Genomic DNA, 27,271 nt, shown 5'->3' with positions numbered 1-27,271 from the left:
AAATTAGTGAATTATTTAATTTAGTTGTGCATGGGGCAATAGCCCACACTAAAAAGATTAAACTATTTTATACATGTATTTACATGTGACTAATGTTCTTGTACTCGTATGTATAATACTCACTGAAATGAAGTACTCATATGTATAATACTCACTGAAATGAAGTACTCATATGTATAATACTCACTGAAATGAAGTGCTCTTGAATTACTTCTTGTTCAGGTATATGGCTCATTATTATTATTTCAGGTTAACCATGAAGCATGGCCAGCAGAAATGACCTGCAGACACCACAATGTCAGACAACACATACTCGGATTGGGTCATGTTTTGTGCCACGAGCAACTCCCAAAAGCCACAACATTGCAAGCAAGTATCTGGGCAAAGTTTTTACACAGAGTTTTTGTGATCTTTGTTCAATTGTTTATTTAGTAATGGGGGGGAGGGGGGCTATGTAGCTGCTGAATATCAAAGTAGTTTTATTTTATAATTCTTGCTCTAAGATGAAAGCAAATACGTGTCTTCAGTGCTCAAAGAAAATTTTTCTAGGCACAGACCCAGGGCTGGTGACTTAAATAAACTCACAAGCCTTGACTGCAATTCTGCAAGCCTGGACTCCAATTTCCACATGCCCAAAATTTTACCTTTTTTAATGTTGTCACACAATGTTGCAACAGCTACTATCCAAATATAAATTCAGTAGGGTTCAAAGGGGTTTGAAGGAAATGGAAGTGTCATTAGTGTTCATCACTACACTCACAAGGGACTGGATGGCCCTGGTGTTAAAACTACTCTGCTGAATTCTCTGAGTGAATCCTGGTCAAAACCGAGTTGACGTATGTTGATGTGTTGTTTGCAGTATATGCAAAGAATTACCCCTCCACCCCATTTTTTCTTCTTCCTGGCATGCTTCACATAGTAAAATTTTGTCGACCAAGAGTTCTAGAATTTAATTTTGTTGGGCTTTGCTGATAGCTAAGTTTCCTAAGTTGACTTCAAAAATGAATTACACCTGAAATGATCATGCTTTGCATTTTATATTCTATATATGCCGTAAAATCTGTTTTCAAAGAAATTTTGCCACTGTTCACAGACTTGTAAAAAATATAAATATGTATGGCTTAAACATTCTTATTCAAGGCAATGATATGTAATAACTTTTGTTCTTGTACTTGAATCTCTTTGATTTAGCTATAATGGCTTGTTCTACTTCCTGATCCTACCTATGCATTTAGCACAATGGGCTCACCCACTGCAGCCTTCAAATACATCTCACTAGCTATTGTCAGTCACTTATATATTATGTGAAATGGTGGTTTGTACCTGACCACTTAGCTTTTAATTGCCTATTTAAACTGCCCAAGGGATAGTTTTACAACAGCTCCAGTATTGACTGTTTACTGTTTATGCACACTACGTGTAATGGGCATATACTGATGGCTTTTTATTTTTAAAGATGACTGAAAATTGTGTTTCCTCAAAACACAACCATGTCAGGGGGGTTGGGAGTACAAAATCATAAATTTAGCATGACATGCAATGCTTCGATTTGATTAAAATCACCAGATCTCAATTTCACATAAGACACTGGTGATTTGATGTAGATTGCGCCATTTTAATGGCAGATATGTCAACATCTTGAAAATATATTCACACATTTCATCAGCACATTCAAAGATTCCTCATGCAGATTATAGTTTTTCTTCGACAAACCCGATGGACACCTCACTTAGAATACATGACTTGCCCGATGTAAAATTAGAGGAGCCCAGGGTATTGGGCTATCAGAGTTTTTGAGCACTGGTCTTAGTACCAGTGGTAAAGCCAAAGCTACCAACAAGAAATTTTCTCTCTTAAGGGGTTTAGTAAGATTTAGGCACTTCTCATTTTAGGTCATATATGTGAATCTTACAAGTTCATATTATACTGTATATGCTACACAGTCACTGACTGTCATGACAGATTGTTCCAGAGTTAGCGTAGCTGCCAAGTGTGCTGTTTTTCCTGTATTTGTCCCTTTTTTTGGACCTGAATACAAGTGTACATATTTTTTGTTTAAAATCCATTTTTTTAAATAGAGAAATTAAAAATTTCCTTGCAATTTTTGTTAAGAACGGGCACCTTGTTCCATTCTGAGAGTAAATGTATCTCATGTATATAGGGACATAGAGTTCTAAAATATAATTGGTTCATTTGAAATCAAGGCTGCCATGCTTTAACCACCATATTGGTTTGCGCAAAGCAGTTGCCGCTATCACTGTATCTCATCTTCATAATATTCAACTTCTGTTCATCTTGAAAAGGAAAGCAGAAGATTCAGAATTTTCTTTGGCAAAGAAAAGAAAACAGACTGGAAGGACAATTAATTGTAATTTCACTATTGGGCATGTAGGTGCCTGTGACATAAAACAGCATGAAAAGCTAATAATCATCAAGCTTGCTGCTTCATCATTAACAGCACAACCTGAACTAGTGTTTATAAATGCCAAAAGAACTTTGATGTAATTTGACTGGAAGTTCTTTTTACAAAATTTATTTTAGAAAGCAACCTTTTTTTGGTTGCTAGTGTTGCTGGCAATTTACTTCACTCACTATTTCCATACAGTAAAATCACAAAAACTGTTAAGTGGAAAATATTGCACAGAATTCAGATCATCTGTGAAAGATGGTACATTGGAATTGATAATGATTGAAAACACAAGGTGTAGAAAAGGCCCCTATAAACAGCCTGTGTTTGAGTGTGAATGTGTTCTAAATGGCACCAGAATGGGGTAGGGTACCTGTTCAAAAGGTGCAAGAGTGCAACAAATGCATCTTTGACATTAAATAATTAAATATGTGATTTCCCTACTTTACTCATGGTTGTAGATGTTGTAAATAGTTACAAATATATTGAAGTTTTAAAAATCAGTATTTGTTCCTGAAAATCAGTTTTTTGGTCATAGGCAGTCAGGATTTTTGTACTCGAGGGATTGCAGCTATGGGTTAATTTTGACAGATTGTTCCACGGTTAATTTTGACAGATTGTTCATAAACCAGGGTTAATTCTTAGTAAGCAATAGTACTGAAATGAATAATCAAATACGAATACTTTTTGACAAATATTTGAATGTTCATTATACCATTATATATCAGAGATCTCTGAAACACTTAATTCCACGTATTTGGACGCCATATTTTGATCTGGGACGCAGAAAATCATTGATGTGGGAGTCCTCCATATGCATGTAATAGGTGTGCGGCAAAATTCAAAGATTTGCCAGTCCTGCTTCAGCCACCTGCTTTGTGAGAAAATGTGTTGATCAATTAGCTGTGCTGATATTTACAATGACATAATTCAGTGACTGAAAGACCCCTTGATACATGTTGGCATTTTATAAGAGTACATAAAAAAGAACGTGATGCAATAACTGGGTGGCAAGTTCAAAGGCTTTGACTGGTGGCCGCGTGGGAAAATGTATATATTTACAGTGATTGAATTCAGAGGCAGAAAGACCCAGAGATGTACATATGGTCATTTATAAAAGTACATCAAATAAACAACTTCAGCTTTCGTTATTGTGTTCATTTCCAAATGTAGCGGAATAAGCAGTGCACATGACCTCTGAATCAAGACATATTGAGACTTAGAGAAAATGCCATTCGTAAGTGGGTGACAAGTCGCCTAAAAATGTAAACTTCGCCTTTTGTTAGGAAAGTGAAAACGACTTCGCCCTGTGATTATTTAAGAGGTACATTGACTGACCATACCATATTTTTTTAATGCCCCTCGCCTTAGCCCGGTTATTTCTAGTGTTGTAGCGAAATGTATTCATCAAGGCATCAGTAGCTAGGCCTAGTTTTTATATCAATTACGTTGACAAACAAACTCTTGCCCATTCACAAGCATTGTGTTTTGATAGCTGACTGACCATTAACCCTTTTCCGAGTATGGTAGAAACTATCAATTTCCTGCATGATATCCTTTGATGATAAAACATACAGACTTGTGTTTTAAGATCAGAATCGGTGATCTGGATATATATTAATTGCCTCTTATACACTATTTTGTCATAAACTTAATTTGAAACTATAAGTGAACCAGTAGACCTAATGGGAAATAATGGCAAACTTCGTTAAGTCTGGGATATACCAGTTGATTAGATTGTCTGTTTTCTTAAATCATCGGGCAAATATATTCAGAAAAAATATACAAATCATTGAAACCAAAGCCTAGGTATTATTTTATTAAAGATTTAACTTTAAAATGCAAATTATGTTGGTCAGAAATGTATGGGACAGTGCTATGTTGTGGAATTTGCGAGATGCGCTTTAAGGTCTACGCTGTTTTCTGACTTGACACGTATTTGCAAAAATACGGAAAAAACAGCAAATCTGATACTATTTATTTGCTAAAATCACTATAAATATGTATGCAAAGAAATAAACCATACATTTGCGATCCCGTCAATGGACTTGTAATGAAGCTATATTATAGTAAGTGATTACATTACGAAAACCTCTCATCAAAAAATAGATGCACTCACATCTATGTTGATTCTGTAGGAAAGAAGGTACTGCAACTGTTGATGGTGGGACTCCTATTTTTACCAGAATGGGAGTCCTGGACTCCTAGTTTTAAAATCCTAGCGAGACCTCTGTATATGAATGTGTTGACAGTACAATTTGCAAGTTTCTCATACTTCATTCAAGCTCCATGATACATAATGTAACCATACTGTGTACACATCCACACAAAAATCACCAAAAAATATTTGTATGTGTATATTTAAAAATTTCATCTACTTTGATTGTATTCTAGAAGGATTATTTAGCTTAGTAATTCATCAGCCTGAATGTCAAATAAGATAGGTCATAGTTGTTTACAGAATCTATTTGAAATTCTGGTTTTTGTGGCTTCTGATTCAAACCCAAGATGCCTGTGTTGATGGTAAACATTCCATAATGTCACCACAACTAATATTTGAATACGAGTATTAGGTATTTTTTTGCACTAGTGGCCACCAGTTATTTAACAGCATGTTATACGTGGTAGCAGATGGTTTTGTGAATGATATTTTAAGGAAATATGGCCACATTTTTTCAGTAGAGTTTACATGGATATCAACCACAGTCGTGTTTACTGTTGTTTGATAATTCCTTGTATGGGAATAAAGGTCCTACACTTCATTTCATATGTTTATTTAGCACAGCACACAAGCACCTATTGCTTCTATTTCAGGTATAAGATGAAATTATAATCTCCACCAAAGCACTGCATTTTTAAACAAATTTGTGGACATCATTAATTTGCTAACTTTTTTCATGCTAAAATGTTGTGATTTATAGTATTTTGTTTCAACACATACTGCAAGGGGTCCATGTGATTTTGTCTTATTTTTTGCATGGTACGTGCATGCATGCACATTTGATTCAATAATATAACTATAGAGAACTGAAACTTAGTAATCAGTATATAAAGGCTTACAGTACTCATGCTATTTTGACTCACCTGATATTAAGCAAGATAGGCTAAATAAAGTATCTGAGAAAAGCATGGGAATATATTGTCTTTTTCCCTTTTATTTTCTCTCAGCTTCGTAATGTGCCAAAAAGATAATGTTTATGATTGAAGGATTTGGTCGTACGTTTCTTTGCAATATCAGTCAGAATTCTAACTGTTCTTACGTTGATTTTCAGGAATAGCCCCAGTGTCATCTAGTCGAGTTAGTGGTGACGAAGAAGAAAACATCAAAGGTAAGACAACTTGGAGTACAGTGAAGCTGTAGACAAAGCAACTGTCCTTTTGAAAAGTCTACTCAGCTGATGTATAAAGCATTAAAAGTCAGGCAATGCTGTGTTTAACAGCAGACTGAGTGTTCTCAACACCATTCATTATTACCTGTCTTAGCTACAATAATAGCTATGACTGACATTTACTCAGATAAGTATGCAATGGTACTAATATTAATACTATACCTGTCCATAAATAAATATTAAATTAGAAGTACCTCAAAGAAGGGTGACATGCGCATGGTCACAAGTTATAAATATTTGTATTTCTTTGTGTCCTGGCTAGCAAATGAGATTGCTAGTTCGAAATTCATCGGCATCCCTTTTTTCTTTTCTTTTTTTTAAAATTCAGTATTTTTCTGTTCATCTTTCTTTAAAACTTGCTCATCCTAATTCTTTTTCTTTTTTTTCTTTCCATCTTAGGACAAGCAATTAAGCTAGTATGGTAAAAGATAAATACATGAGAAGTACTCAAGTCTGAAAATGTGTAATTTCTAATACCATATTTATCATATATCTTTGGACACCGTATTTATTGGGACACCATAAATTAATTTTTAAATTAACTTTTTGTGCTGTATGTTCTGGGACACATAATTCTGTTTAAATCATAAGTTGTGGGACACGTTTTAAATCATTCACAAATTACATGTCGGAAAATGTACTCCAACATAAATTATATTCTTAAAAAATATAAAACTGTACTTGAGATAAAACTCTTTAATCTACTGCAGCAGCATCTCATAAGCCCAACCCTTCTCCTGCACATGTACAATCCATCCTTTTGTGCATGAATACATGCCATGAAAAACTATCATTGTAGGCAACAAATCTCCTGAAGCGTAAACTGCAAGGATTAAAGTAATTTTTTTGTTTAAAATCTGCACCAGTCATACTAATTCTCACACTTTTAATCCCCATCTTATTTACAGTCCGTCCAGGAATGATATCAAAGTACAATGGAATTTCATCTATGTTAATTATCATATTGTCGATGCAATCATCTGCTCTTCTGGCCTTCATGAATTCATCTAATGATTTTATTTTCTCTAATTCTTCTGGGCAGCACTGGGTCATCGATGTCTCTGCACGAAGCACTATATTTTGTACTTTAAAAATTCTTCCATTGTTACATTTTATTTTCAAAACTCCCATGAATACCAGTAAAAAGGAACCAAAGTTGGCTTCCCTGTTTCAGCCGATTTTGTATATTTAAAAATACCTGCACACTTAAAAGAATCCAGTTGAATTCCGAGGTCGGCTTACATTGTAATAAAATAGACTTTCTATTTGATATCCTGTCAGTAACTTTAAACAATGAGTTATTGCTCTATGCCAGTTTTGTATATTCACTTTCTAGGCTTATATTTGCTTGACATTTGTAGTCATAATTAATACAAATGGAACATTGATGTCTGCGGGTAAAAGGTATACACAGCAATAAATAACTTGCTTTAATACTTTTTGTAACCCTTGCTAATGAAAAGATTGTCATTTGCAATCACAGTGAATGTATTTTTAAATATAGTTTTTTTATTTGTGAGAGACTGTCATATATTTAACCTGGATATAGTACAATCTTCTTTATTTTGCACCTAACACTATGTCATTCATGAATGGCAGATGCCTTCAAGCAATCTGTTGATATTTCCCTCTTATGTTTGCGATTTTGTTGGATCCATTTTCCAGTCGGATAACGTATTCAAACCTTTGAGCACATCCAAACACGATTTGTTACCGTGTGTTCACATCAATGAACAATGTGTTGTGTGTTATCTTATATAATCAATACCTGCTACAGTATGGATGTCTGTGCTATATATATATATATATATATATATATATATATATATATATATATATATAGTTTGTGGATATATTTTTTCTTTTAATACTTCTGATGACAAAAGATGAACAAATGATAATATACGGTTAGTTTCTTTCATTTTATTTTCAAATAAATGTTTTGTTTATCTATTTTATTGCAACATGCATTGGGGGAGGGGCAAAAATTCAACACAAATTTATTTTGTTTCTTAAGTACTGGGACATATGACCTTGTTTTAAAAAAAGTTTCACCATAAGTTTAGGGACAGTAACAAAATTAATTATTTTATCATGTCCCAATATATAAGGTACATAGGGTAACTATTTGGAACAAACATTCTGTATAACAGATAGTGTTTGTCTAGTCCATTTTAGCCACTGCTTAGTTGTGTTTGTGGTAATCATTGTGAACATCAGGTGAGTAAAATGATAAATAATAAAACTTGTTCAGCTGTTCTGATTAAGTTTCACTGCTCAGAAATAAAGAGAGCTGATCTTTATTTGATACTTTGTAACCAGGACTGCTTAGGACGGTTGGCAGGCACTGTGCAGATTCTTCTAATCAACACAGGATGGCTATACTTGGTGGCCAGTATATTTGGAGGAGGAAGAACCCTGAAATACCACCAACCTACACATCCATATTGGTCGATCTGAGATGTGTGTGATCTGTAAAGGTATGCACACTCGACTACCCAGGGACATGGTGCCCTGATTGATTTGGTGTTTCAGGTTCTCCTACACCTGAGGTCTGTTAGAGACAAGACATTAGGCTACTGGTAGATCATTAGAGGTTTTACACCATTTTCAGCTTTAGAGAATCTATATAAGGCAGCCAGTTTTCTGTTGAAAAAAGACCAAGTACTTTTCAGGCACCAAAGACCACCTGATAGAACCACTAACCTTCTGCAAGTAACTGGCAACTTTCTAATGTACGAGTGTGATTTAAAGATGCGCAGTGAGAGGCTAGTGATTGCAAGACAAGTATCTTACACCACTCTGCCATGAAAGCCCTTCAGACCTTGGGTATAAGTCTCATACAAAAGACTAGAAGTTGATCAAATTTGTAACTCCCGAGTTGCTAGGCCAACAAGGATGCTGCTGTTGCTGTTGACAATAGACAGTTCATTGTATTAATGTTGATTTTAAGAGTATGCTAGGAAGAAAATTATTTTTGACTTTCATACATTTTTTAAAATCTAATTTATGATGTAACAGTGTTTGAGATGCTATATTTCTCTCTTTTATTTTATATTAGTCATGCAACAAGGGATACAAATAAGACATATCAGTCACTGAAAATATAATTTTCTTACAATAAATTATATAGTGTAAACGTAGGTAGAAATAATGTAACATCAATTCCACGGGATTAATGGGTTTTTTTTATTCTGACAAATCATGTAATACAATTTACAAAAACTAAAGAATAACAATAACAGCATCTAACTATACAATGAAAGTGATACAAGATTTAACTCTCATGAAAATCAAAAGCAGAATGCCCGAGGACAAATAAAATGTAGCAAAATTTAGCTATCACTGAAATAAAAATATATCCAGTGGATTATATGATCTATAATAATCTGGTATAGGTTACCCTTAGTCAGATGTCTTTAAAATTACTTCTGTCCACAACCCAATAATAATGATGCTTTTACTGCCCACTAACCCCAGCCAGAAATTATGTAAGATAATATGCTTGTGTAGGGGGCAATGTTTTTTTTATTAAAACACATCAGATGGTGGATCATATTATTTTTTAAATTGCTTCTGTTATACATTGGTTGAATTTAAAAGTGATTTTCCCTGGGTGGATGTATCTTTTACTGGAACAGCCATAATAGAAAAGAAGAGGTTTTGTTGCATGAACAGTATCTTGTGTCTTCAGAACGTAGTCTGGTTCTCAGCTCCATTTGCTCCCAGCATGAGCAGTATCTTGTATCTTCAGAACATAGTCTGGTTCCCCGCTTCATTTGCTCTCAGCTTTTGCACTTGGCTATGCATATATTGGAGTGCAAAGGGAGTATACTGGATTTATATTGCAAAGTGGGGAAAATAAATCAAATGGTTGTACTTTGACAAAGAAACGTTATCTGTGAAGTGTGGCACCTGCATTGCTGTGAAATCATGAAATCGCAATGATTTTATAGAAGGGCTTCACAAATTTCCAGAAATCATCACATGGAGCAAACACATGGTTTGCTTTTCTGATCAGAATTAAACCAATGCACACTAACACATGTTGCAAATGTGTTTGATAAAATCTCTGTTTCACATACACACACAACTTACTGTTGGAACTTGGAAGTAGGACCTTTTAACATCAAGTAAAAGACCCTTTAAAATTCATGTGGGAATCCTCAGGACTCCATAAAATATCACATTAATGCAAACTCTGACATATAAAAAGAGAATAAAATGCATTTGCAGCAATTATGTGTATTTTTTTTTTTCTTAAACCAGTTGATTTTAGACCTTGAAATCTGGTCACCTTACACAAACCTGTTATGAGAGACTGCTTTTTGTTGGCAGATGGGGTGATCCCTTGAGACCGGTTTCACTGACATACTATTTACATATGACAGACAGTAATAAGATAAGTAATAAATTTGTACGGACAAGTCACTTTTCCAAAGCTACTTCCCCTGGACAGGTGAGTGAAAAAATATTTTTACAGCCATGCACCAGGGTTTCTGAAATTTTCTTTGGGATCCAACCAAAAACATTTAGGTGGGAAAGGGAGGTAACACAGTATCAAGTTAGACTTCAGGTCCCAAAACTTTTTGTACAGTTCATATATGTATCACCATTCTGTGTATGAAAGGAGAAAAAAAGCTTTCAAAATGTAAATTTTAATGGAATTAGATGTAAAAAAAATCACTGTCCATCCTGCCAAACATAAATAGCTCTACTGTGTTTTGTATTGACTATAGAAAATAATAATAATAATACTCTTACAATTTTTTTACCATTTTTGATGTGTGAAAGAAATCTATATTTTGGTTTTAGTTTATTATTACTTCATTAAAATGAAACTGTCATAAAATGTAATTTATTTTTGTTAATTTTGAGATGATCTTTTCCCACATTATTTGTGTTTTGCTACTGCATCATTTCTTCATCAAGACACCAAATTATACTGTGGAAGCATGCAGTTCATTGCACCAGCAGAAGTTAATCCCTTCTCCTAAATCATTAATTTCCTCTGAACAGAGTTTAAATTGAGGTGCCATCTTCACTAGTCAAATGTTATTGGCATGTGTAGTGAATTGAAACGGTGTTTTCCACAAGTGTCCTGTTCTGATTGAAAGAGCTACTTCCTGTGGCAAGCAACCATCCCTTGGAAAAATGGCAGCTGATTTTGGAACCTGTTGGATATATAACATGTGATGTCTTCATGCCTTGACTCAAAATAAACATGAGAAATTTACATGCAACAAATGTTGTCTCTAGAAACCTTGATAATTATTCCTCACTAACTTGTAAAGTAAATGTGACAAGTAATCTAATTGAATCAATTTATTTCATCTGTATCCAATTTGGTAGCTGAGCAGTGGATACTGCTACAGCAAGTTACTTATGCCAGGGGTTGATTTGTGATTTGGAAAGAAGTGGATGAACAACCCTTTTTAAAATTTATTTTGAATTATTATTATTATTATTATTTATTTATTTAAATGAAACTGTACAATAAAACTAAATGCATATATTGAAGTTGACATCATACATATCACCTTGTACCACTCCTGCTCTTTGATTATGTCCTTGGATGGGTCCACTGGATCAAAACAAATGGTTATTTTTTAGCTCTAGTGGTAAGCTATGGGGTTGGCCTGTCTGTCCAGCTGTTACATGTAGTTAGCACAAGTTTTCTATCGCTACACCTCCTTAACTACTTGGAGTATTGCCATAAAATATTACATATACACGCACACACACATACTTCCCAAGGTCAAGTATGTTCTAGATGAAAATTGTATTTGGTATCAATCTGACAGCCAATATTCTTGCTATAGATTAACGGCCATCTAGAAATTTTATCACTCAGGTATATCAGATATGGTTTTAAGACTCAGCAATTAAAAAAGAAACTCTTGTTTTCAATTCTTGGAAAGTCATTTTGTACATTAGATCATCAGTACATTGGAGGAACTGTTGTTTTTTTGTATCCCAGTTAAAATTTTGAATGGAGTACAGTTATGAGCGACCTCAGCTATGAATGACCACCTATAATTTCCAACCACACTCGTAATGCACGGATCGATTTTATTATATAAACACTCTGTCATGAGTGACCACCTGCTGAACATGACCAGAGACCACGATGTCTTGGCAAAATATGCATTTCGACACTGATATGAATGACCTCATTCTAAAAACGGGGATAAACTCCAAAGACCTATATTTAAACCAATGAATGCTTATACCGTAACATTCTTTTAAAAAAAAGGCTGGCTAACAATATCTGAAATTTTAGTGTTTCATATTTTCTATCGTAAACCAGACTAAAGTACCTGTAGAGTATATCAGCACTTAGCCTGGTTCCCGACCTTATTGTAGCGGGACCATCATAACTATTGCTGATAAGTATGAGTAGAACCCATCATCCAGCTCAATGAATGACCATATTGCAATAATAGAGACAGATACCACTGACCTTTATGTATATAGTGACAGATGGTACAGTCTGTAATCCAGGCTTATGTACATGTCACAACTTTGCCATGGTAGTGCTGAAATTAAGGTAGTGGTCACGTATATTGTTTGTCTTTAGAATTAATTCTTATTGCCTAGGGTAAATAAGATCTTTGTCTTTTAAGCCAGCAAGTGAGAATCATTTGAGGGATTTGACCAATAGTGGCGAAGGCTTGTGATGTTTGTTGGGTTTTTTCCCCAATGTTACAGTGATTACATCCCAGTCACCAAGCTGTCATCTATTCAAGTTGGTGCAACCACGTTGCACACATTGTTATAGAGTTGATCCCTGTATGTCCTCTTTGAATTAAGCCATTGACTTTTGTCTCTGAGTAAATGATTTTGTTTCTGGATGATATAACTTTCTTTTTATGTCATTAATTGTTGGATATGAAATTCACATGTATAGATTTGTTGTATTTTCCCAAAGCCTGGACAAAACCATCTTTACAAATGATATCACAACTGAGCACTCATAGTGTTAACACCTAGTACCTTAATAACAATGGAAGAACCTACAGCTAAAAGAAGACAAATTTTAACGCTAAAGAAAATAATTATTGTAACTGAAAGAAGTGAAAAATAGCAGTTTAAATGTTGGTAAAACAAATTTAGGGTGTTATAAAGGAGAAGGAGTAAATCAGAAATGATTTCTTATGATAATACATGTACTTGCGATCTTCAGAATGATGTAAATGTGATTTCATTTTTAATGATAGAAGTATGTCTTTATTGCTATATAATTTTGTTTTCAGATGAATGCATACAATATTTTATCAAGAAATATTAATACAGAATAGAATATATGTACAGTTATTGTGGCTATTTTCTTTAAATTGTTCTGAAAGTGGACCTTGGAAACAGGTCTTTTTGTACAAACCTGTTATAAGAGATCACCCGTCTTAAGAGACCGTTTTTTTCTTGGCATAACGGGCAGTCTCTCATAACTAGTTTTACTATACTTAATAACATCATATACTTCCAATTACTGTCATGGAGTTATGCCCTTGATCTGTAAACCAGACCTGGGATGAGTTACTATCAACTGCAATCAGTTGCATTTACTGTTTTAAAAACGTTGATCACAAAAACTCACTTTTGTGCAGAGTAATTGATCAAATTACAGAATTTTCAGAATGCAATAAATTGTTTTTTGGCTACTTTTGATCATATTTCTTTATTTAGTCACCAATGTATTTCTGTTTAATATGCATATTCAAAGTGAAAATGTATTTGCTAGGTGATTACAAATTGGCAGTATCATATAATTTTAAGAATAGACATATACTCCTTGCTAAACATTCTTTGAACAGTCTATACTTGCTTATAAGTTAGGCATGTACATGTGCCCAGGTCTGCCATTAGAGAATGTGCTGGCTGATCTGGGTCTGTGCAGTTTGTTAGTAGAAATCATAAGAACAAACAACACAGAACCTGATCTGCCAGTGCATTATCCAATGACAGATCAGAGTATTTTGTTTTATGTTGGACTTAAATCAATTATATATATATATATATATATATATATATATATATATATATATATATATATATATATATATATGGTATTTCAGCATGAATTGAACTTCTTGTTTTGTTACTTTTATTGGGGTGTAATTGGTCATATGAAAGATGGCAGCAAAGTGTATCACTGAACATCATTTTAATTCCTCTTTCATATCGTTAAGTATAAGCTTGAACCAACCAAATTGTGTTACATGTATCTTCCATCCAAAGCATGTGTTATATTGTACGGAATTCAAAGGCAAAATACTTACAATTTCTTTAAGACCGCTCCAGTGGCCTAGTGTTTAAAGCGCCACCTCGAATGCGGGTCATACCAAAGACTTATAAATATGGTGCTAGCAGATACCTCCTTTGGTGCTCAGCATTAAGAGGTTGGTGTTAGGATTGGTTGGCCTGATGTCAGGATAATGTTACTGGGTGGGACATTATGCTACGTGTCTGCGACATGATGCTTCATTGCTAGACATCAATATAAACTGTCACACTGCAGACATGATAGCAGTATGATTGAAAAATTGTTAAATCTTGGTTAAAAATCCAAATCACACAAAAAAGCACAATTTTTGTAATAATATATTGATGGAAACTTCCCTGATTATCATGAGCATATGTAAATCAGAATCACAGAAGATGCTGAAAAAAGCTAAAGATCAATGGAACCAATGGTAAAACTGCAGTCAAACATTTATTGGATGTATGAAAACTTAACATTTGACTGTTTGCCAGTTTTTCATTTAAGTCTAGTGCTTCAAACTGTTTTGACGGCTGACTGGCCCATCATCATGAACAAACTTCCAAAACAGTGGGAAGGGTAGTAAAATTTAATCTGGAATTCTGGAAAAAATATTATGTTTCAGTTTGTAATATATTTACACATTTTTGTTGAATGTAAGTATGGGGTGGAGTTCTTCAATAAAACTGAATTACATGCATAATTTACATGATGCTATATGATTCTCAATGCGATGTTTTGATAGGAAATTCTATATTCTTGTCTGTCTTTTGGTAATTTAGGCTGTTCAGTTTGTTTTGGTTCAATTGGCCATTCTATCCAAAGGCATGATATTAATTCTGTCTCAGAATAATTTCTCATATCGCCACCACTATCATACAATTTCCTAATCAGAACACTTTTAGCAAGGTTAACAATTAAGCAATAATAGTGAATGATTGGTGGGACTGAGCACCATATGTAAAAGATCAAAGAAGTCAGTAGCCTGGTCTTGTTCATGAAGGCATTTGTTCCAGTATGATTTTGTAATGTCATAAGCTAAAAAAAGACATCAATGACCATTACTTGGGAAATCTACAAAACAAATTATGATCTTTTGGGCAATCCAATAAATTTTCAGAATATGATTAAATTATTAGAAGATTGGGGTTTATTTATTAAAAGAGTCATTTACTCCAAAACTCAATGAGTGAAATGGAGAATTCCATGCTGTGTCACAATAACGCCTGCCCAAAAAAATAGGCATGCCCAAAAAAATAATGAATCTGGAATGATAGTGGTGCCCCATTAACCCGAATCTCTAAATTTTTCAAGAATTTAACATCACGTCAAGTTGTAAATATGTAATCCTGTTGTAATTGGAAATTAATCTTGATTACTGGGATATTTTTGACTGCAATGAGTTTTGTTACAATGACTTATAATTTAAAAATGTTAAATTATTTTGATCACTTAGAAAATCAGTAATCGGTTACAGATAATTGTTATTACTGATTATCTACCCTAAATCTGATATTAACAACAACTTGTCCTGGGGATATCATATATTTCTTGGACTGTCAAATCCACTGTTTTTAGTGTCGAAGATTATCCCTTATTATTCATACTTTTCCTATTTCAGCACTGCTGAATAAAACCTGGCATGTATTTGGATTATCTCCCCTGTACAATTTTGAGCGCAAGTCCTCTGCATTCCAGAGATATTCAAAATCCCTCTCATCTGCACTGGAGGCTGTAAGTATTCCATTGCACCACATTCAGGAAAACCTGTCCTAATGTGAACCATTATACAGTGGTCACCTGATCACTGTGCCATTCTTATTTTACCATGGCAAATTTTCTATATAAAAGTCGTGTATATAACTGTCACCGGGTTTCCATGGTCAGCAGCTAAGTGTCTTCTAAACAAAGGATGGTTTCTCTCTGCATTAAGCAGTCACTGTAACATACAGACAAACAGACTGCATGTAAATTAAACATTTATTTGATGAAAAAAGTATTACTTAGATAAAAGAATATCGCATGGATCAATGTGCAATCATTTCTTTTCTGGCTTCTGCTTGACACACATGAGTCACATTACCATGTAACTAAAAGGTGCCAAAAGTAGTCAGATTTGAACTTGATGCGGTTTTTATCATTATGGGCTGATCCTTTATTGTGGGTACAGTTTACTTTTTTTTAAAAAAGTTTCCACTCCCAAAATAACTTGAGATATTCTGTTGCTCTTACTTGTATATAAAAGGTACAACAAAACAACAGAAGATATCCTGGAAACAAAATCCTAGCTTCCCCACCCCCACCCCATTTTAAAACTAAATAGTTCAACCCATAGTTGCAGCAGTAGAAAGGATTTGTTTACTGGACTGAATGTTGGAGAAGTAGTTGTGTAGTTGTGATAGAAACAACAGGAGTCACCTTTTGTGCCAGTGTGATAGGTATAGTTCATCTATTCTGTTTACCTGTGAATTAAAGTTGTTCCTCAAGAATAAAGTGTTTCTTTGAGTGGAGATACTAAATACTTTGCTTTTCATTAAGGTCATTGATCATTCATTGTCTACAAAAACTTGCCTGTGAAGGAAATTAAAGTTTGAGCTCATGTGTTACTAACTGACACATTTGGCTTCTTTTCATTCTCAGTTCACAGACTTTTCACAAAAGCTGATTATTTTGTGGTTGCTGAAAGCTGAGCAATTAATTGCAATGTTATTTAAAGTGTAAACAGCTGTTCCTAAAGTCTAATTATACAAAGTTGGCAGAGATAAGACTTGGCTCTTTGCTTCATAGTCACATGTATGCTGTCACTTAATTGTGAAGTTAGTGTTTTATCATCTTGCAAAAAACAAACTAAGATCAGTGAATTTTTTTGTCTAAAAGTAATGATTTAATTGATAGGATGAATTAAAGCATGTCAGATACAATACAATTTTGTATGAAACAACTTTAAGAGTATTCAATGCATGCATAGACCAGAAGAGTCTATATGAGATGGACTGTTATCTCCCATCTGTTAGCACAAGTTTGCTATCACTACTAGGAGGATTACACACCCACATTCATCTCAGTGTCTTGTAAGTCCTATAAAAAAAATAGTATTGCTTTGGCATTCAATATCACCACCTCAGTGACCATCTTGAAAATCATGTTATCGATAATCCTGTTGGTCCTGTATCAAAGTAATACAGATCTGATATCCAGTATGGCCATCTTGGCAGCTGTCATGAAAATCTTGTTTTTGCTACTTCTGAACAGAGTCATATCAGCATGGGTTTTTCATTGGAAAACTTCTTATTATGTGTAGTTTGTCATAAAATATTAATTGCTACTTCTGGATGGATGGTCATATCAGCAGTTTTTTTTAATAATTGTGATGTCTAATTGGTCCTAAATGAAAACTTTACTGATCTGACTTCCAATATGGCCACCTCATCGGTGGCCATGTGGAAAATCATGCTGTTGCTATTCCATCTAAATGAAAAGTCATTTCAGCATTGGAGTATTCACCAGAAGACTTATGGAGTCCAGTTGGTTTGAAATGAATTTGGTTCCAATCTGACATCCAGTGTTCCTGCTATAGAGTCAATTTCAATCTGTCCTCCAGTGTTCCTACTATAGAGTCCATTTCAAATCTGACCTCCATTATTGCTGCTGTGGTGGCCAGCTTGACATTTATGGTTTTGCCACTCCTTCTGGATGGATAGTCATATTGACATTTAATGTTCACCATAAGACTTCTTGTAATGTCTATTTGGTCCTAAATGAAAAATTATTTTGATCTGGCATGCAATAGGGACACCTTGGCAGTCATCTTGAAAATCGTGTTCTTGATAGTGCTACCAAAAATATATAGCCATATCAACATGTGCACATAATTATTCAACTTCTTATAATGCCAGATTGATCCTAGAAGAAAATAATGGATGGACAGAATACTTTCTCATTTGGCATTTCTTCAAGACCTCTGTGTCAGCTCGTCTTTAGCTATCCCTCCTGGGGACTTTGTATTCTGCAGAGGACATGTTTCCCCTATGATGTGCCCTCTCCAGTTTCTCCTTTTAGTAAACTGACGACTGCATGTGGAGCTTCCTCTTCCCAATGCATGCCTCCAAACCCCACTCCAGTTTTTACACTGAATTGTCAGATTTGGATCGGAGAGCTCACATAGAGCTACAAGGTGTGGTTCTTACAGTCAAATGGTCCCAGTAAGAAGCTACCTTTCACATAAACAATTTGGGAATGAGGGCAGTCATCTTTGTCCTACATGGATGCATAAACAAATAAGGAATTAATTGTGCTGGTTTTCTCTGACAACATGCTAGTAGCAGCATGCCTCAGAAAGGAGGTAGACATGCTCCTTCTCATTGAAGGGAGGTTTGGAACCTCCTTTCCTTGGTACATTTTGCCTTGGAGGGAATTAGCCTGTCAGTTCACCATATTCTGGGCAAGAAAAATAATCTGGCTAACTGTCTGTTGAGGACAGACAAGGTGGTCCTCATGGACAGGTCTCTGCACCAGTCTGTAGCAGAGTCCTTGCATAGGCTGTGGCAGAGTCCCTTAGTGGACTTTTGTTCCCAACTGTCCCTCTCCATGTGCATTGGTGAACTTTTATCTCTTCTTGTTCAAACATTTGGTCTCTACTATTTAGAGCTATAGGGCAATTCTAACTAACACACCCAAGTTTTAAGTCCAGCCATTGTCTCCAATCCTAATCCCGTTGATTTTATCAAGTATTTTGAGTTGCAGAGACATGTATCATGCTCACTAATGCCATGATGGAATATCAGCTGTTTTGTGGGTTTTGTTAAATCCCCCTTATGAACTAATTAATTTGCAGCTTACATTACCAGACCACTCCAGAGACCTAGTGGTTAGAGTGTCCGCCTTGGAAGCGGGAGTTCATGGGTTCGAACCCCGGTTGAGTCATACCAAAGACTTACAAAAATGGTACTAACAGCTGCCTCGCTAGGTACTCAGCATTAAGAGGTTAGTGTTAGGACTGGTCAGCCTGGTGTCAGGATAATGTGACTGGGTGGGACATCATGCTACATGTCTGCGGCATGATGCCCTAGTGCTAGACATCACTATAAACTGCCACACTGCAAACATTGTAGCGATATGACTGAAAAATTGTTAAAGCTACGTTAAAAGTCCTAATCACACACACTCAGAAACATTACCCTTAGAACTGTCTTATGTTCTCCTTAGCACAAAGAGAAAGAGAGCCTCATGGCTTGTCCGTATAAAGGCTTGTTATGGTTCATTAGTAATTATGAATCCATTCCTATGCTTGGTGAATTGGCAAAGAACCAGCTGCCTCCATTAGGTCAACTTCATTTTGATATCCTCACTCTCAGTTGTATCTGCAGTGGGGATGATCAAAATAGACTTCTGTAACCAGTTAGATTATCTTGGTTCTATTTGGCCAGTTCTAAAAGAAGAACAAATGTTAGGAAGTTATCTTTTCTGATATTTTAAGAACTCCACTGATATTTCAGCCTCTGCCATTTACAGGTGGATTGTCCTCACAGTCCCTCACCAAGAGGCTCCTTTGCTTGATGACAATTAAGGTCCATGAAGTCAGGGCTGTTGTTGCTTCAAGGATGTTTCTAACTCATTGTTTATTGGTGGATGTTATGAGAATCACATTTTGGCTGTAATATACTACTTTCTTCACCTTCTACCTTTGGTCTTTGGCACACCAGAACAAAAGCATTTTTTTTTCCCCATGGGCCCAATTTTTGTGACACGAAAAGTGTCTACTTTAAGGGTGAGTATATCATTCTTATGCCAGCTTAACTGAGACCATCAACCTCCTGTCCCATTAGCAAATTCAGAAAGGCAGTAATGACAGATAATATAGTTTTGCTATAGCACTTTCACTAAGTTAATTACCTCCTTTAGATAGGCAGTACTGTCATTAATTATTTAACTTCCACGGACTACCTTGATTGTCATTGAATAATTGGTCCAAAGATCTATGTAAGCTTCCAGATTTTACAGACAATTACATTTACACTTATTTAGTTTTGACAATGAAAGAAAAACGACGGCTGAAGCATCAAGTTTTTCTTCAAAACCATGATGTCCAGTACTGAATTTAACTTTGTTTCTGAGGAATTTTCACAATTTTATGTTATGTGTAAAGTGATACTGTCCCTTCCAAACAGTAATAAGGAGAACCCTGATTATATTATATCGCTCAATCTGTCTAAAGTCACTGGAAATGTTAATTTTGCAGATTGTAATTGTACAGTTTGGTAATTATTTCATTTGTACCTGTGTGTGTGTGTGTGTGTGTGTATCTATATAAAATGTTTTGTGATACTTGCTTCATTAAAGGTTAACGTAAAGCCCATAGGCCAAAATAAATATGGGTTTTTTCTCTCAAAAAGCCCCATCAATATTTTGTCTTTCTTCAGATTGGCTTACTACTATAAATCTGTGAATCCTGCACTGTTTATTTTGCAGTGTTTAAATATCTGTAAATTCCAAAATAAAAATACCCAAATATATTGAAAATGAAAAATCATCGAATTTACTAAAATAAATGTAATTTATATTTTTATAAAATATTTGCTTGCTACCTCATCTAAATTACTAGAAAAATATCTTAGAAAAAGATAGAAAAGATATATGGCTTTGCTTTAACAATATACCCCGTCCCCAATTAGATTAAATCGCCCATCACAGTATATAGTCAGTTATGCATTAATAATAGTGGGGGATCTTGCACATCAGTCCTTTTTGCTAACTTCGGTTTTAAATTTTAAGTTTGGGTGAAACCTGCAGTCATTTTGGGGCATTGTTATATGCACTTGTGAATATATATATATATATATATATATATATATATATATATATATATATATATATATATATATATATATATATATGAAACTTTTCGTCAAACTGGACAATGGAATTTACTTCGTCTAAATGGACAATGGAATTTACTAAATAGGGTGAGGGATTATTTCATCATGGGAAAGGTAAACAAGGCAATAGTGAGTGGTAAATATTACATAATTAAAATTAGTTTTGCTTCCCTTCCCCCAACTCTTTTTTCAGCAAGACAGAACATTAAGTTTTTGAAATAGAATGAATATTAATAATGTAATAAACACATAATTATCTGCTATCTAATAAAGGAAAAGGAGAACTGTTAAAAGTCATTGGTTCCTACTAACAAATTTCCAGTATTAACCAAAATTATGTAAAATTCAATGTTTTGTTATAATTCATAGCACGTTTCTTTTATGCAACGGAAAAAAAAGGAAAAGGTTTTAGTGATATTATTATTCTACCCCTAATGGAAACATAATTGCTTTAGGTTCAACCTGTTCCTTCATTGCTGTCGTAAACAGGTAGATCCTCTAATTAAAAATGTCCTTTATATTTTACAGGAATCCCGCAAAGGTTGCTTTGTGGATAATGATGTACCAGGCAATGTGGACATTGGTGGAGTAAGGGGTTTAACAGTCAATATAGGTAACATAAAACAAAAAGTTCAAACACTTTTCATGTACAGAAAAAGGCAGCAAAGTACATAATGTATGTTTCAGACTTATTATATACTTTAAACGAAACATTATTGGTACCATTCAGCATTTTCTCATAATACCATAAATGTAGGTAAAATCAGGTTTTTGCCAAACAATTGTTAGCATTAAATTTGTTGATAGAAAACATGGCATCTGAACATGATCATTTGCAGGGCAACAAAAGTGTAAGTATTTTATTGATTTCAAAAGAAATGTTCAAGGCATTGCTGATGTTGTTGACATAGTGTTTATTACAAATTATATATGGTACTAATTATATGATACTGGTGTCAGGATAATGTCACTGGGTGGGACATCATGCTACATGCCTGCGGCATTATGCCCCAGTGCTAGACATCACTATAAACTGCCACACTGCATTCATCGTAGCGATAAAATCGAAAAATTGTTAAAGCTGCATTAAAAATCCAAATCCAGAACACACAGACACGAAGTACTCTGATGTTGTTGGCATAGTGGTTATTGCAAATTATAGAGAGTATTCTCATGCTGGCATAGTGGTTATTGCAAATTATGGAGAGTACTCTCATGTTGGCATAGTGGTTATTGCAAATTATAGAGTGATCTCGTGTTGGCATAGTGGTTATTGCAAATTATAGAGAGTAGTCTCATGTTGGCTTAGTGGTTATTGCAAATTATAGAGAGTACTCTGCTGTTGGCTGAGTGGTTGCAAATTATGGAGAGTACTCTGCTGTTGTTGGCATAGTGGTTATTGTGAATTATGGAGAGTACTCTAATGTTGTTGGCATAGTGGTTATTGCAAATTAAAGAGAGTACTGTTGGTATTGGTCAAGTGATGATCTCTGATTCAGTTTTCGTGTCAGGAAAATGAAATTGAAAAACAGTCAGTAGAACTGCCACTTAAAAGGTCAAAGACATACATACAGTCTTGAGTTGCTTTTGCATAAAAAAACCTGATTTAATCCTGTTCAAATAAAAATAGTGCAGGATTACTCACAGATACAGCATCCATTTACAGCACAGCTGTTACGCAGCATCATAAAGAAGTTGGCTGGGATTGAATTCAGTGATTGGAAATTAAAATTGGACATGTTTAATTAGTACACATGAAGATGAAAAAAACAAGTGAATGTTAATGTGATTAATATTAATCTTGCATTTATTTTTTCTCATTTTCATGGCTTTCTTTGGTTTGCATATAAATGGAGCATTTGTCTCAGTGTGAATATATTTTCTATTGATGAAACTTGAAAGTTTGGTTATTCATTCCGATGTTTCTTGCCAGGTTAAGTTGATGCTGGAGAATGAGGAAAATCATGGTTTAAGAATTTAAAACTATTAATAGCATCTAAGATATATTTCAGAGCTTTAATATATCCCAGAAAAACTTTATAAAGGATGGAATGCAAACTGTATATTCTTGCTGATAAGATGAGTCCAACCGCAAACCGCACAGACCCTGATCTGCCAGCGCAAAATGTGCTGGCATATCTTGGTCTGTGCAGTTTTGTTAGAAGAACAAACAGCCTAGACCCTGAACCACAGACTCATTATTCTACAGCAGATCAGGATCTTTGCAGTTTGACTTGACTTATAAGCGAGTATATATTTCATGTTTTTTTTTTAATTTTATCTTGCAGGTGATCAGAATGCAGTCGGAATTTTTGTCAGAGGAAAGAATAGAAAAGGTAAGTAGTACATTCAGTTTTATAACGCAAAAAACTAATGATGAGATCCACAGTCTGTTCCAGGGTTGCATCCAGGTTGCATGTTTATTGTATTCCTCCTATTCTTCAGGCAACACCAGGAAAGGGGGAGATACACAAAAGAAATAAAATTCCTACTTGTCTTATGTAATGGTGCTCAATAATTTTATGAAGATGTGGTAATTCAAATAGTTGTATCTATTGTATTGAAACTACCAGTCTTTTTCTATAATCCAGTACCATTCAACAGTTTATATTTAGATCTGGGATTTTCCAGAAATATGTCAATGCTCATGTACTAATGACTGTGCCTAGATGGGTATTGAAATTGCTAGCATGCTTATAGTTGCCATAATTGGTACTTGTCAAGGGCTGTAACTCAACAAATGAAGTAGGTAAATATAAATATATTTAAATACAAATTTCCTCCTGATGATGTCAACACCTGGTGCAAATTCAATCCAGAAATGATCTAGTTTAACTTGAAATGACTGGGGGGGGGAGGGACTGTTGCTGAAGCAAACACACATGGCAGATGACAGAGATGATGTTCATCAGAGTTTCCATGCTAATGGGAAATCATGAAAAGTCAGTAGAAATAATAGGTTTGTTCTCAACTGGGAACATCCTGTTAATTTTGCATATATTGATCAATGTGAGGGAGAAATGGTTCATTTTCAGATGTAACTTGATTGCAGAAAAGTACATAATTGAGTTGTAATTGAACTAATCATGGATACTTTCCTAAACATATTTGTATAGTTAATCCAAGCACTGAGGTGATTGGATTGGTCAAGTAGACTGGTTATCCTGTAGTCACCTCCATATTATTATCTTTACTTGTGTAGAAAGTACGAAGACTAGCATCACATTGCTTATCATCTCCAGTTCACTTATGATATGTAAAGTAAATGAAAATGTAATGTAATAAATCTTTACCTATTATTTGACAGTGCACACTGGAAACTATGTCATCATTATCATTCAACATCATTGTTAATAATAACCATCCAAACCATTTTTAGACCTACTAAATACATAGAAATCTACAAACTGCTGGGACAGTTTTCAATGCAGAATCTCATACTCTGGGTATGCATGACAATGATTGCATACATAGATAGTCTTCAGTCCAATTACAGTGAAAGTAAATGTTAGGGCATCAACTAGATATAAGTGGAGTTGGGGGGGTCTGTGTTTTTTTAATTTTAAAGGATAACTTTTTAATATACATTTCTTTTCATTATTTCATTCAATTACATTTGTAAACTACAAGATGTATCACCTGAAACAAGAATAGATATTGGAATTCATTGAAATTTGCAGCTAACTAATATTTGTTTTACAGAATAAATGCTACTCTGCTTAACTACATATGTTGCAAAAAAAGTTATGTAGAAAAGGATCATTTAAATTTTGACAAAGACCCATGATATACCTCTGTATAAAAAAGGTCTGAATTAAAATTAAAAAAACACAGACCCCCCCCAACTCCACTTATATCTAGTTGATGCCCTAACATTTACTTTCACTGTAATTGGACTAAAGATCAACAAATTCTTTCATTCCAAATGAGGAAGTATTATGGTTTTATTACTGTAACTTAAAGTCTGTCTAATTCATTTGGGAAAATGTTAAAAACTGCACAGAAAAGGATCTGTAAATTATGTTATATTTAATACATTATACTAAATTCTTGCCAATAAATAGATCAAAAGTGTTGACAAAATGCATGTGGAAAAAAAAACTAACTACTCTACTGGAAGAATTATTATGTAAGGGAAGCTATCCAAAGATTCAACATTTATGTTGGTGGAAATACATCTGAAGATAATTCTGCTGAAAATGATGATGATAAAAAATAATGGTGCAGATAAAAAAAATACCTGTATCTTTTGGTAATTTGTTTACTTTCATTTTGACATGTCCCTTATCATCAGATTAATCAAATATGTGTTATGTAAACAACTGCATGTATAATATGGTTGTCTTGTACACTCTGTTCTAGTTACCAGACAGCAGTCCTATAAATCAAATACCATTATATGACTCACTTGAGGCTGTTCAGTTTACATTGTTTATTCCAGTAGGATATTCTGCAAAACTAGTCTTAATGTAAATCACTAATAGGCAGAACTAGTCCTAATTCAAGTGGCTAATAAGGAAAAGATTAAAAAGCAGGCTTAATGATTATGAGAGAAAAAATAGTGGAGTTTATAAAGGCATATAACTGTATGTTTTTAAAAGAGAGTTTATTATAAATTTGAATAAAAAAATTTACAGGAAGGGCCTCAAGCAGACTATAGAATGAAATCTAATATATATTTTTATTTTGTATTCTCTGCAATAACATAACTTAAGGAGATAAATCTCAGTTTACTTTATGATGTTGCATGTTGATGTTGCATTAGCAATCAAATAATAAATATTTTGGTACTAAAAATTTAAATAATATTATTCACAACTTCTGATGAATGTATTAGTCCAGTTATTTATTATGAATATATTAGTCAATTTTTAAAATTATTTAGAATGTCATCATGTATGTACTTTATGTATTTGCTTTTAAGATGAGTCCAACTGCAAACTACACAGAACCAGATCTGCTGTTGCATAATGTGCCAGAAGATCTGGGTCTGTGCAGTTTGTTATTAGTAATTGTTTGAACAAAAAGTCTATACCCTGGTCTGCAGGTGCATTATGATATGGCAGATCATGATCTTTGATATTTGCAGTTTGACTCAACTGTGTCTGTGTCCCATAAGAATTTTTTTATCTCTACATCAATTAACACATGTATACATAATCTTAAACACTTTGAAAAAAATATTAAATGTTTCTTTTTCTGTATTATCCTTGCAGCAGAGGATGCCCTGGTGTATACTGCATTATTTTGTTGTGTGAACCTTCAGTTCAGCCCAATCCCGAAGGATCTTCAGACTTCTTTCCAATATTTCCCAATCATGCTGGCCAGTGGGCCAGTTGCCATCATGAACATCATTAACAACTGGCTTGAGGTACATACTGATCCATTCCTAAATGCAGGTATATTCATCCTTAATCCATGGATATAGTCTTAGACATGGAACAAACTGCAGAAACAAAATTATAAGGAACAAAGTTGAATAGCAATGCTAGTCCCAAATTTGGGAATGAGGGTTAGTCAGGGTTCCCACCCTTCTGGGAAATTGGGAATAGGTCAGTAAAGTTAACAATTTTTTCCCAACCATGAAAGTTCTTGAATTTTGCAAATATTGATGAAAGTTGGGGGAAATCTAGGAATTTTCTGCCTTCATTTGATGACAAAACAGTTCCGTAATTGAGGTGTAACTTAACTAATTGTGAATTTACTGAATTCTGGCCAGAATATTTGGAGCTTACAGTACAGATCATTTGGGTGCTTTCCATAACAATATCTGTATAGTTGAAACACTCAGTGTATTTGTCTAGTAGACTGGTTAGATCACAGACAGCTCAATATTGGTATCGTTTTTTACATGAAAGGTATGAAGTCCAACATGATGCAGGCATTAGGGTATCTGCTTACCAGATGGTCTAACAAACTTAAACACTGTTACATCAGCCATACTTTCTTGAAATCAATAGGAAAATTAATTGCAAGTATTAAAGTAATTATTTCTTCGATCCACAGGCATGTGAAGCTACATTGTTGGTTAAATTTGACCTGGTACTAGCATTTGCATTGCTAGTCATATAAATACACAAATGTCACAATTTACATGTTCGGCAAAAACCCATTTCAAATGTTATTTAAATAAAATCAAACATATTTAGTGAAAGTCATATACTGTTTGTAATTTTAAAAAAAACAATCAAAAGAACGCAAAATTCTCTATTTATTTATTCCAAGAACAAACTGTGCATGAGTCATGAAACATAGAACACGTTTCAGTGATGGTTTTGTTGTAACATGTGTTCTTCACTTGGTGACTCTGGTTCTGTCCAGCATGCTGTGACAGCAACGG

At 34.3% G+C, this 27,271-nt stretch overlaps 1 protein-coding gene across 3 annotated transcripts in view; it reads left to right on the top strand.

The window, feature by feature from the left end:
• LOC149780794 (centromere protein L-like) overlaps nucleotides 1-27,271 on the top strand; it is a 52,880-nt gene that overhangs the window by 2,924 nt on the left and 22,685 nt on the right. For 2 of the 3 annotated variants that reach the window (XM_089937871.1, XM_089937872.1), the window contains exons 2-7: nucleotides 250-369; nucleotides 5,680-5,736; nucleotides 15,678-15,790; nucleotides 21,460-21,544; nucleotides 23,220-23,267; nucleotides 26,148-26,302. In XM_089937871.1, coding sequence (XP_089793997.1) covers nucleotides 264-369; nucleotides 5,680-5,736; nucleotides 15,678-15,790; nucleotides 21,460-21,544; nucleotides 23,220-23,267; nucleotides 26,148-26,302 — 564 coding nt within the window. In that variant the 5' untranslated portion in view covers nucleotides 250-263. The remainder of the gene's footprint in view (nucleotides 1-249; nucleotides 370-5,679; nucleotides 5,737-15,677; nucleotides 15,791-21,459; nucleotides 21,545-23,219; nucleotides 23,268-26,147; nucleotides 26,303-27,271) is intronic. The other variant, XM_089937873.1, reaches the window with a different exon arrangement.

The sequence above is a fragment of the Sinohyriopsis cumingii genome, chromosome 16 (genome assembly GCF_028554795.1).
Source record: "Sinohyriopsis cumingii isolate HCF-2022 chromosome 16, ASM2855479v2, whole genome shotgun sequence".
In the NCBI taxonomy this organism is placed as follows: Eukaryota; Metazoa; Mollusca; class Bivalvia; order Unionida; family Unionidae; genus Sinohyriopsis; species Sinohyriopsis cumingii.
Note: the sequence above shows the minus strand (reverse complement) of the source record. Positions and strands in the feature narration are given on the sequence as shown.